Source organism: Mastacembelus armatus, chromosome 5 (assembly GCF_900324485.2).
Source record: "Mastacembelus armatus chromosome 5, fMasArm1.2, whole genome shotgun sequence".
Taxonomy (NCBI): Eukaryota; Metazoa; Chordata; class Actinopteri; order Synbranchiformes; family Mastacembelidae; genus Mastacembelus; species Mastacembelus armatus.
The window spans coordinates 12945696-12957585 of record NC_046637.1 but is presented as its reverse complement, the minus strand read 5'-3'; the positions used below and the strand labels follow the sequence as shown (position 1 = coordinate 12957585).

General features: G+C 40.3%; 1 protein-coding gene across 1 annotated transcript in view; it reads right to left on the bottom strand.

Moving 5' to 3' along the window:
• Nucleotides 1-11890, bottom strand: part of bsnb (bassoon (presynaptic cytomatrix protein) b) — a 64169-nt gene that overhangs the window by 15304 nt on the left and 36975 nt on the right. Inside the window, exon 4 of the mRNA XM_026306722.1 lies at nucleotides 467-1279. Within this exon, the coding sequence (XP_026162507.1) occupies nucleotides 467-1279 (813 nt within the window). The remainder of the gene's footprint in view (nucleotides 1-466; nucleotides 1280-11890) is intronic.

The following is an 11890-nucleotide window of genomic DNA, read 5'->3' as shown; positions in this document are numbered from 1 at the left end:
TGAAAAGAGAGATGACAAAGACATTATGATGACTATTGATAGAAAATAATTTAAATATAGTTGAGATAATCTTATTATGAGGTACTTACATGTAATAACTATTATTACATATGTGACATTAATACAAACCACTAACTGACTGGTAACTAACTTTACTAGAGATGAGGAGGTAAAAAAAAATGAAGTAAAAATGAACACAGTGGAATGATCAAAGTAAAAATTATGAAAAAGAAATACATGAAGGTTAATAATGAAAGTAGGGAACATGTATTATGGAAATTATAATTATAAAAAATACTTAAAAACAAGATGATTAATGATTGAATGATAAAATTATTTTTTCTTGATGATGTTAATGGTGATGATGATGATGATGGTGGTTACAGTTATTCATATGAAGCAGGAAAAACTCAAAATGGTGAATCAAGAGTAACATGTGAAGGCGTAGAGGTTGCAGGTAGCTCACTTCATGGTGTCTTGACTTCTGTACATCTTCAGTTATCTTCATGTGTTTTGGTGAACTGACCGTCTCTGACAGTTGCTTCTTTGGTGAGACCTTGACATCTTCTCTTAGAGTTTTAGATGCAACTTTTGTCTTCTCCTGGCTCAGTGGCTGTTTGCGGGCGTGGTTGTTACCTGTGGGTTTAGACTGAGTAGGTGCTGTTTTTGAAGGAGTGGGAGAGGCCTTGGCAAGGTTGGATGCAACTTTACCAACACTGGGTGAAGCCTTGGCACTGGGAGAATGAGAAGGCCCCTTAGTCTGAGCAGACGGCTGAGCAGATCCCTTTGTTTGAGAAGGGCCCTTGGCCTGGCTTGGGCCCTTAACTTGGTTAGAAGACTGAAGAGGACCCTTACTCTGAGTATGTGATTGATTGGGACCTTTTATCTGAAGCCCTTTACTCTGAGCTGAAGATTGTGTTAGAGCTTTAGTTTGGGAAGGTGGCTGAGTTGAACCGTTGGGCTGAGGAACAGGTTGGGCAGAAGCTTTTGTTTGAGGGGAAGCTTGGCTAACCCCTTTGGTTTGAGGGGCAGGGCCAGCCTGTTTCACAGGAGAAATAGGGCCACTTACTTGGGGACCCGGTGGTTTCTGTTGCTGTTGAGGACCTGTGGGCCTAAGCCCTGAATGTTGATTGGGCCCTTTCTGCTGAGGTGGTTGTTGATTGGCTGTAGCAGGGGGCCGGGGGGATCCCACAGGCTGTGGAACAGGACTTGAAATATCTCCCAAGCTTCCTGACAGAGCTCTCTGTGTCTGGCAGTTCAAGCAAAGCCATTCTTTCTTCTGAAAAACAAGCACAAAAAGAACAGTAATCAACAATGCTGAAATTAAATAATCCGACAATAAATGTGCAAACAAATGTGCTTTTTTTGTAACAAACTCCATGCATGTATGTCAACAAACACCAAAACTCAGAGTTTTCTTAGAATTATCTGGATTTCACCTGGTGCCAATAATAAGCAGTGTTTACTTTGGTATTGTTGTTTATTGTTGATGGGTACAAAAATACAAATGTCTCTCATAAATTAAATCAGAAAGTAATTGCTTTATAAATGGTCAGAGTGCCAAGGACTCAGCATAGTGAGTTTGAACAAGCTTGTCCAAATAAGGCCTTTCATCTCTTCAAGAAGACCTAATGATTTGACAACATTAAGCACTCTTGAACAGGGCACACAGAGGAATAGTGCTGTGTGAATACAAATCACACATCTTTTATTAGACTGGAGGGGTACAACTGTCATTAGACCTTTTTATGGAGTCCACAGCAAACCGTTTGCCGGAGCAGAACTTGTCCTTCACAATCCCCTTAACTATGTTTGAAAAAAAGAAACACCCTTCAAAGATTGCATATTACCATGAACATATGCTATTTTAAGCCAATGCAACAGAACAATGAGGCTGCTCAATAAATTGAAATTTACGATGGTCTGTGCCACTGGTCTGACGACAGAGTGTTTTTATGTTGCAGACTTGTAGAGCAAAACAAATAACCCCATAAACACCTCTACTGCTGATAAACATCTGCCCAATAAATCATTTCTTTTATTGGTGTCATACATAAATACAGAAGATGGAATTCAGCAACATGCCCAAAAATGGCTAATAAAAGACTGCAGGAGTTCTGACTGTATCAGAGGACATCTCTAGTGTATCCCAAAGAGTCAAAATGCCAGAGAAGTTTGTGAATAGATTATTTACTTTTTCAAATATCCTTACTTTACACAGGAATGAACTATTTGAAGATTTTCAATCAGGATTTAGAGCACATCATAGTACAGAAACAGCACTGTTGAAAGTTACCAACGATCTTCTCTTAGCCTCAGATAATGGACTTGTTTCTATACTTGTCCTCCTAGACTTTAGTGCTGCATTCGACACCATTGACCACAACATCTTATTACAGAGACTGGAGCATGTGACTGGTATCAGAGGAACAGCGTTAAAATGGTTCCAATCCTATTTATCGGACAGATTCCAGTTTGTTCATGTCCATGGTGAACCTTCCACACGAACAAAAGTTAGTTATGAAGTTCCACAAGGCTCTGTGCTAGGAACGATTCTGTTCACCCTGTACATGCTTCCTTTATGATATGTCATTAGGAAGCACTCTATTAATTACCACTGCTATGCAGATGACACTCAGTTGTATCTATCTATTAAACCTGTTAACACAAACCAGTTAACCAGACTTCAAGCCTCTCTAACTGACATAAAGGCCTGGATGACCAGTAGCTTTTTACTTTTAAACTCAGAGAAAACAGAAGTCATTATATTTGGGCCAAAAAATCTCAGAAATAACTTTTCTAAAATTATAGCTACTCTAGATGGCATAGCCCTGGCCTCCAGCACTACTGTAAAAAACCTTGGAGTTATTTTTGACCAAGACATGTCCTTTAACTCACACATAAAACAAATCTCTAGAACTGCATTCTTTCACCTGCGCAACATTGCCAAAATTAGGAACATCCTGTCTCAAAATGATGCAGAAAAACTAGTCCATGCATTTGTTACCTCAAGGCTAGATTACTGTAACTCATTACTATCTGGATGTCCCAATATCTCCATAAAAAGCCTCCAATTAATCCAGAATGCCGCAGCCAGAGTCCTGACAAGAACTAGCAAGAGAGGTCATATTTCTCCTATATTGGCTTCTCTTCACTGGCTCCCTGTAAAATATAGAATAGAATTTAAAATCCTTCTTCTCACATACAAATCCCTTCATAATCAAGCTCCTTCATACCTTAAAGACCTCATAGTACCATATTATTCCAATAGACCACTTCGCTCTCAGAGTGCAGGTCTACTTGTGGTTCCCAGAGTTTCCAAAAGCAGACTGGGAGGCAGAGCCTTTAGTTATCAAGCTCCTCTCCTGTGGAACCAGCTCCCAGCCTGGGTTCAGGAGGCAGACACTCTCTGTATTTTTAAGGCTCGACTTAAAACCTTCCTCTTTGACAAAGCATATAGTTAGGGCTGGCTTCAGGCAACCCTGAACCATCCCTTAGTTATGCTGCTATAGGCCTAGACTGCCCGAGGACCATCGGTGCACTGAGCTCCCCTACCCTAACCCCCCTTTCCCTTCCCCTCCCCTCCCCTCTCTTCCTCTCCTCCCACCTCACATGTATATTCCACCATTGAATACCACTAACCTTGTACTCTCTCTCTCCCCTAGTTTGTGCTCTCTCCCTCTCTCTCTGTTCTCTCTATCTGTACCTTCTGCAGGTGTCCCTGGTCCTGGAGCTGTATATCGCTGATGTGCAGTTACTGGTCCCACCAACCTGCAGTGTCTATTTGTTGTTTATTGTTGCTGTTCTTTTCTCTCTGCTCTATCCACTCACCCCAACCGGTCGAAGCAGATGGCCGCCCAAACTGAGCCCGGTGCTGCTGGAGGTTTTTTCTTCCGTTAAAGGGAGTTTTTTCCTCTCCACTGTCGCCAAGTGCTTGGTCATAAGGGATTTGTTGGGTTTTTAGTTTTAGTTTTTGTAAAGTGCCTTGAGATGATTTGTATTGTGATTTGACGCTATACAAATAAAACTGAATTGAATTGAATTGAATTACTATTTCCTCATATTGCAACTATCAAGTACAATCAGTACCTATGAAAATTATTGACATTCTGTTGCTTCTCTCAACTCTCTGACATGAAAGGGGGCCTAAAGAATAAAGATTTAAATACCAGAAAATACTGCAGTACAAGAAAAAGAGATTGAGAGTGATAATCACTTAGTAAGCAAGGAATGTCCTAAGAGCATGACTGGGATCTTAATCTAGAGACTATGGAGACCAGTGTTTGACAGAAAAGTCTCTAGGGAGGACACAGTCTGTCTTCTTTTTCACCTCATGCTAAACATGTGTAGAGAAATTGATCAGGTTCTCTGTGAGTGATGCATTGATAGTTTGTTCTGCAGGTCCTCTGAATTCTTCTAGAAAATCAATTTTTAGGGTAGCTATAGAACATAACAGGTCTCTTCTACTATTTGTCCAGTAAAACTGATATGTGAAGGTAAAAGAAGCCACAAATAACTAGTCACATGCTGAAGTGGGTGGTGGGAGAAAAAGCTGCAGGTAAAATTTAGACGATGAAGAAGAGGATGGAAAAGGAGGACGGCAAAGGAGGAATCCGAAGGTGGTTATGGAGGAATAAAAATTATGATGATGATGAGAAGAAAAAGCATGGTGGTTGAGAAGATGATGGCTAAAGAAATATTATTTACTATATGTGATGTTATCACTGTACTATATACAGATTAAAGTAATCATTCAATCAAGAATGCTATTGATATGACATAGCAGGATATATTTCTGCATTCAAACTATCAGTTATCAAAACAGAATGAGACATTAATTTCTCATATACTGTGGTATTGTTAATGAACAGCTACCAAGTTACACATCCAGCAGACAGAACTTTATCATGCTGTTTAGTTTCTGCCCACCCATATTTGTAGTAGTTTGATCATCACCAAGTTAAGAAGAAGATATGTTTGATTTTCTTCATGTACTTAACCTTTTATGTCTGCTGTTTGGTACTAGTTGATTATTAAAATTGCACTGATGAGAGTGGTAAGGCGAAAGTTTGGTGGATATGTCACAATAGGGAAACCACTTTCTACTGTTTATGATTGTATTGTCTGAAAAAGTCAATACAGTTAATTAATACAGGCTAGCTAAAATAAAAGTAAACCTCATGCACAGTAGCTTATGATCTCTACAATCACACACATTTGCACAACACAGAGCAGTGCCACTGAACACAGCATATAGTAGATGGAACCTCATAACAACTCAATTAGGGCCTTTATGCAATATGTGAGAAATTCTGCAACTCCCTCCTTCAGAAATTATGCCATTTGAAGCGTAAATACTGTGAAAATATGCAGTTTACCACCCTTAAGAGTAGTGCGGGCAGGTACAAAATTTTTCAGTATAATAAGAGATAAAATAACCTGTCAAAACTTTTCAGTTTAAAAAATGGAAAAGGGCCGTAAAAACCACTGTACTACAACTTTACCGACTTAGTTTGACAAAATTACATTCCTGAAAAAAAGAAGCTCTTAACACAGTAACACAGTAAAATCATATATGGAGGCTACATTAGAAATATATGTGTAATATTCTATTTTTACTGATACTATTTTTCTGTTTCCAAAAAAACATGCCCATATCCTACAGGAATCTGTTGTCTCAACTGAGACCACGAAGCGTGGATGGAGGCATTGGCATGCCAAACAGACAGACTTGCTTTGTTTTCCTCTCTCTCAAGTGCTCTACTGAGAAGCTATATATAAACAGGTGCAGGACTCTCAGAACTAGCCATCTGTGCTGCTTCTTTTACATGTAAAAAAAAAAAAAAAGTGTTGAAATGTCAGACAAGCATCTGAGTGTTTGTGGACAGTTAGCACACAATTATGAGAGAGAAAACTACTGAAGCTATGCAATAAAATAAACAGTAAAGACTCATACTGCAATAATCAGGCCATCTAAAAATCTTAACTGAAGTTAAAAATCTAAAAATCTTCATGAAGTTATGACTCACTTCTAACATCCTCTTAACCACATTGAGTCCATTTTTACTATTCTTTTGGGCACGTTAATAAAAGCAGAATCACATTGAATATTCACAAAAGAAGAATCGCATTGAATATCGAAATTAGATACTAATGAATGTTTCTCTTCCATGGAGCAGCTTTCTCTCTATCATGCTGGCACTTCCAGATTACCCTCTTTGCTACTGAATCAGCAAAACAGAACTGTGTGGGTGAAACGGAGCAAGGTGCATGGCCAAACCCGATCTGCGAGTAGCAAATTATTCATGTAGAGTGCTTTAGCTTGTACAGCGTGCGAACGATGTGGACTGCACTTCCCACATCCACCCACACTGTGTGAGGAAAGTCAGGTCCTTATGAAAGACAGTCTCTGTGCTTCAGAAACAGACCTTTAATGCACCATGACAATAGAGAGATCAATTCACAGTGGCAATCCCCCTCTACTTTTTAATTGCCCTCTGAAAAACAGCACTTCAACAGCTCAGTACATGAAAATTAAATAGCAGCTAAAACTGCAAAAAACAAGAAATGCAACATCTTTATCAACAGAAAAGAATACATTTTGAACAACAATATTTAAAAAAAAAAAAAAAAGACATTGCTCTAGCATAAAGCTATAGTGAAATCGTCATTCGCTAGACTTCTCACTTTTTGCTTTGGTGGATCTGTCGTGTGTGGGTCTACTGTAGTCAGTAGCAGGCTCAGTTTGTTAGTCAGATCATCTTGTTAGCGAATTGGTAACCTCATTAAATGGCAGGAGGTTAACTCACTGGAGTGTGTACTTAACCCTGGCTCTGAACTGTAACTCAGATGCAGCTGACAAGACTACACACCAACTGTAATCTATCACTTACATTTGAAGTCTTTAGTGCCTGCTGTTATCCACTACATATCATGAAAGAAAGCTGGTGATTGTCAGTATCTTTGCTGACAAATACTTTTACAGTTTTTGATGAAACATGGGATTGAACCTGTATTACTCTACTGTCACCAGTGCAGTTGTGCTGTAGTATGAATGGTTTATTGCATTTCTAAGCTCAAGATGGTGAATTTCACATTAAACATCTGACTTGAACCTAAGGGATCTAGAACAAGGGAACCAGAGAGGGAATTTAGTGATTATAAGACAAGTTAACCTCTACTGGATGCACCAGTATGTACAGTAAAGCAAAAACTGCATTGGTTCAGCTACTTTCTACGACCTTATTCCTGTCTACTGTTTTTGTCCTTCTGTGTTTTAGAAGAGTCAGAGTTATACAGCCCATGCAAACAGTCAAAACACGAACAGGGAAAATATTCTCTGTATATGTCTTAACTGGCGAAGATGTTTATGAGATATTATTGTAGAAATATTTTTATTGGAGTAATTATTATCTATACACTGTATATAGAGTTATGCACAGTTGTACAGTTGTACCCAATCTGTACCTAATCTGTATGCACATATGTCAATAAAACTGAGATTCACAAATGTCAGAACATCATACAGTACAGAGCAAAAGTACAACTCTACACAAACATCAGCTAACAATACCTCTCAGATGTTTTCTGTCTCTATTTATATGCTTTTTTCCAGTTGCAGTGTGTATAACTCCTGGGTACCTGTATATCTTGCTAGAAAAATCAAAATCTTGAAATATACAGTATACCTTAAGTGCATGAGGTGAATACGGAGCTCCTCCAGCAACTGTCTTTTTTCATAGTTGTACATCTCAGCAGTAAACATTACATCATATACACAGAACCTGATCTTAAGTGCTAGGTTTGAATCCTATAGCAGTGAAGGCTACAGAAAATGTGTTTAGTGTGTATGGTGCAAGAGCAAACTTGGTACAACAGAGTACCAAGCGCAAGGTTGAGAAAGTGGTCAGTGAGTGAGCCTGACTCTTCCACGAAAGACAAAAGCAACTATACTGGCAGTATAGTGATGGTCCATCCTGCTCACAGCTGAAAAAGCTGCCCTTTTACTGTCAAAATGAGAGAATGAACACTGCAGGTTACTGCAAGGAAAAGGTCGGCGCGATTGATCCCATTCTCAGAGATTGATCGCACTCTGAGAGGAGCTTGCTGAGACATTATAGCCCTGATCATTCACAGTATGTGCTTGTTTTTCTTACATCGTGAAGACTGAAAACTGTTTACAAATTTGAATGGAGGGGACTTCCTTGTGGGGCCCAAATCCAGGACTGCACCATGTAAATGATTGAATTATTGATGTATGACACACTAACAAGACTATGAAGAAGGTATATTAATTATCTAGACAGCCAACCCCTAATGACAACTAAGGCTAAAAAAAAAAAATAAAGATAAAAGTGCTCATAAAAAGAAAAAGGGCTTCCTAGTGCTTTATTTCATTAAAGAATGTATCACCGTGAATTAAAATCTGAACGTTTACCGTCTCTCTCAATTTAAAATGGTCCAATAAACACAAAAATTGCTAAAGTGTAATCAAGCAAGAAGATCAAGCACTTAAAATTAGCACATGAACTCCAGGATATAAAAGGTGTTCTTGAAGTTGTAAAATTCAGGCGAACTTGCACAGAAAAGGAAAAAATATATTGCAAACCCAGGAAGAATGGTTTCCCAGAGTGTGTCTCAAAAAGGTATTCAAACTGCTTCAATAGTGTGTTAGTTTTTATACTAGTCAACACACCCATAAGTGCAGGAGTACAAGATAGAACACAACTAACAATTATTTTCACTGCTGTTAAATCGATCATTTTTTTCAATTAATCATGAGTCAAATAGTAAAAGAAAATGTGTATTCAGGTTTTTAGAGTACTTCTTCTTCTCCTTTCGGCTACTCCCTTCAGGGGTCGCCACAGCAAATCATCTGCCTCCATTTAACCCTATCCTCTGTATCCTTCACACCCACACCAACTATCCTCATGTCCTCCTCCAATACATCCAAGAACCTCCTCTTTGGTCTTCCTCTAAGGCCTCCTTCCTGGCAGCTCTAACGTCAGCATCCTTTTACCAATGTATTTACTGTCCCTCCTCTGAACATGTCCAAACCATCTCAATCTGGCTTCTCTGGCTTTTTCTCCAGAACATGTAACATGAGCTGTCCCTCTGATGTACTCATTCCTGATCCTCTCCATCCTCGTCACTCCCAGAGAGAACCTCAAAATCTTCAGCACTGCCTCCTGTCTTTTTCTCAGTGCCACTGTCTCTAAACCATACAACATCCTTCTTCTCACTAAAATCCTTCTTCTCACTTACAAATCCCTTCATAATCAAGCTCCTTCATACCTTAAAGACCTCATAGTACCATATTATTCCAATAGACCACTTCGCTCTCAGAGTGCAGGTCTACTTGTGGTCCCCAGAGTTTCCAAAAGCAGACTGGGAGGCAGAGCCTTTAGTTATCAAGCTCCTCTCCTGTGGAACCAGCTCCCAGCCTGGGTTCAGGAGGCAGACACTCTCTGTACTTTTAAGGCTCGACTTAAAACCTTCCTCTTTGACAAAGCATATAGTTAGGGCTGGCTTCAGGACACCCTGAACCATCCCTTAGTTATTCTGCTATAGGCCTAGACTGCTCAAGGACCATCGGTGCACTGAGCTCCACTACCCTAACCCCCCCCTTTCCCTTCCCCTCCCCTCCCCTCTCTTCCTCTCCTCCCACCTCACATGTATATTCCACCATTGAATACCACTAACCTTGTGCTCTCTTCCTCTCTCTCTGTTCTCTCTATCTGTACCTTCTGCAGGTGTCCCCGGTCCTGGAGCTGTATATCGCTGATGTGCAGTTACTGGCCCCACCAACCTGCAGTGTCTATTTCTTGTTTATTGTTGCTGTTCTTTTCTCTCTGCTCTATCCACTCACCCCAACCAGTCGAGGCAGATGGCCGCTCTAACTGAGCCCGGTTCTGCTGGAGGTTTTTTCTTCCGTTAAAGGGAGTTTTTTCCTCTCCACTGTCGCCAAGTGCTTGCTCATAAGGGATTTGTTGGGTTTTTAGCTTTAGTTTTTGTAAAGTGCCTTGAGATGATTTGTGATTTGGCGCTATACAAATAAAATTGGATTGAATTGAATTGAATTGAATTGAATTGAATTGAATTGAACATTGCTGGTCTCACCACTGTCTTGTACACCTTTCCTTTCATTCTTGCTGACACTCTTTTGTCACACATCACACCTGACACTTTCCTCCACCTGTTCCAACCTGCTTGCACACGTCTCTTCACTTCTTTTCCACACTCTCCATTGCTCTGGACTGTTGACCCTAGGTACTTAAAATCCTCCATCTTCTTCACCTCTACTCCCTGTAACCTCACCGTTCTACTTGAGTCCCTCTCATTTACACACATGTACTCCGTTTTACTGCGGCTAACCTTCATTCCTCTCCTTTCCAGAGCAAACCTCCATCTCTCTAGATTTTCCTCCACCTGCTCTCTGCTCTCACTACAGATGACAATGTCATCTCCAAACATCATGGTCCATGGAGATTCCTGTCTAACCTCATCTGTCAGACTGTCCATCACCACAGCAAACAAGAAGGGGCTCAAAGCCAATCCTTGGTGCAGTCCCACCTCCGTCTTGAACTCCTCTGTCACCCCTATAGCACACCTCACCACTGTCTTACAGCTGTCATACATGTCCTGCACCACCCGAACATACTTCTCTGCCACTCCAGACTTCCTCATACAAAACCACAGCTCCTCTCTTGGCACCGTCATACGCTTTTTCCAAATTTACAAAGACAAAATGCAGCTCCTTCTGGCCTTCTCTGTACTTCTCCATCAGCATTCTCAAAGAAAATATTGTGTCTGTGGTACTCTTTCTTGGAATGAAACCATACTGCTGCTCACAAATGCTCACTTCTGACCTCAGCCTAGCCTCCACTACTCTTTCCCATAACTTGTGTGACTTATCAGCTTTATTCCTCTGTAGTTTCCACAACTCTGCACGTCTCCCTTGTTCTTAAAGATGGGCACCAGTACACTTCTCCTCCATTCCTCAGGCATCCTCTCACTCTCCAAGATCTTGTTAAGTAGCCCAGTCCAAAACTCTACTGCCACCTCTCCTAAATACTTCCATACCTCCACAGGTATGTCGTCAGGACCAACTGCCTTTCCACTCTTCATCCTCTTCAGCGCCTTCCTCACTTCATCCTTACTGATCTTTGCAACTTCCTGCTCCACAACAGTCACGTCTTCTACTCTGTGCTCTCTAACATTTTCCTCATTCATCAACTCTTCAAAGTATTCCTTCCATCTTTCCATCACACTTGTAGCACCTGTCAACACATTTCCATCCCGTCCTTAATCACCCTAACCTGCTGCACATCCTTCCCATCTCTGTCTCTCTGCCTCGCCAACCTGTACAAATCCATCTCTCCCTCCTTAGTGTCCAACCTATCGTACAAATCCTCATATGCCCTTTGTTTGGCCTTTGCCACCTCTACCTTCACCTTACGCTGCATCTCCCTGTACTCCTGTCTGTTCTCTTCTGTCCTCTCAGCGTCCCACTTCTTCTTAGCTAACCTTTTCCTCTTAACACACTCCTGAACTTCCTCATTCCACCACCAAGTCTCCTTATCTGCTTTTCTCTTTCCAGAATTCAGGTTTTTAGAGTACAAGATCACATATTTAATGTTGCCCAAATAACAGATAAAAACCCCTAATATGCAATTTATAATAACATAGAAAACAAAGCAAATGAGGAAAATGAGAAAATAGACTTGATTTGAAAGGGTGAAAATGCCTCCTTATTTCCTGAAAAAAAAAACTTTTTAAAAGTTGCCCATTATTTTTTTTTTTGACCTAATAATTAATCATCAAAATGAATAACAAAAATAAAAACATGACAGATTACCCTCTTTTACGTTGATATGGTGAACAGGTTAGT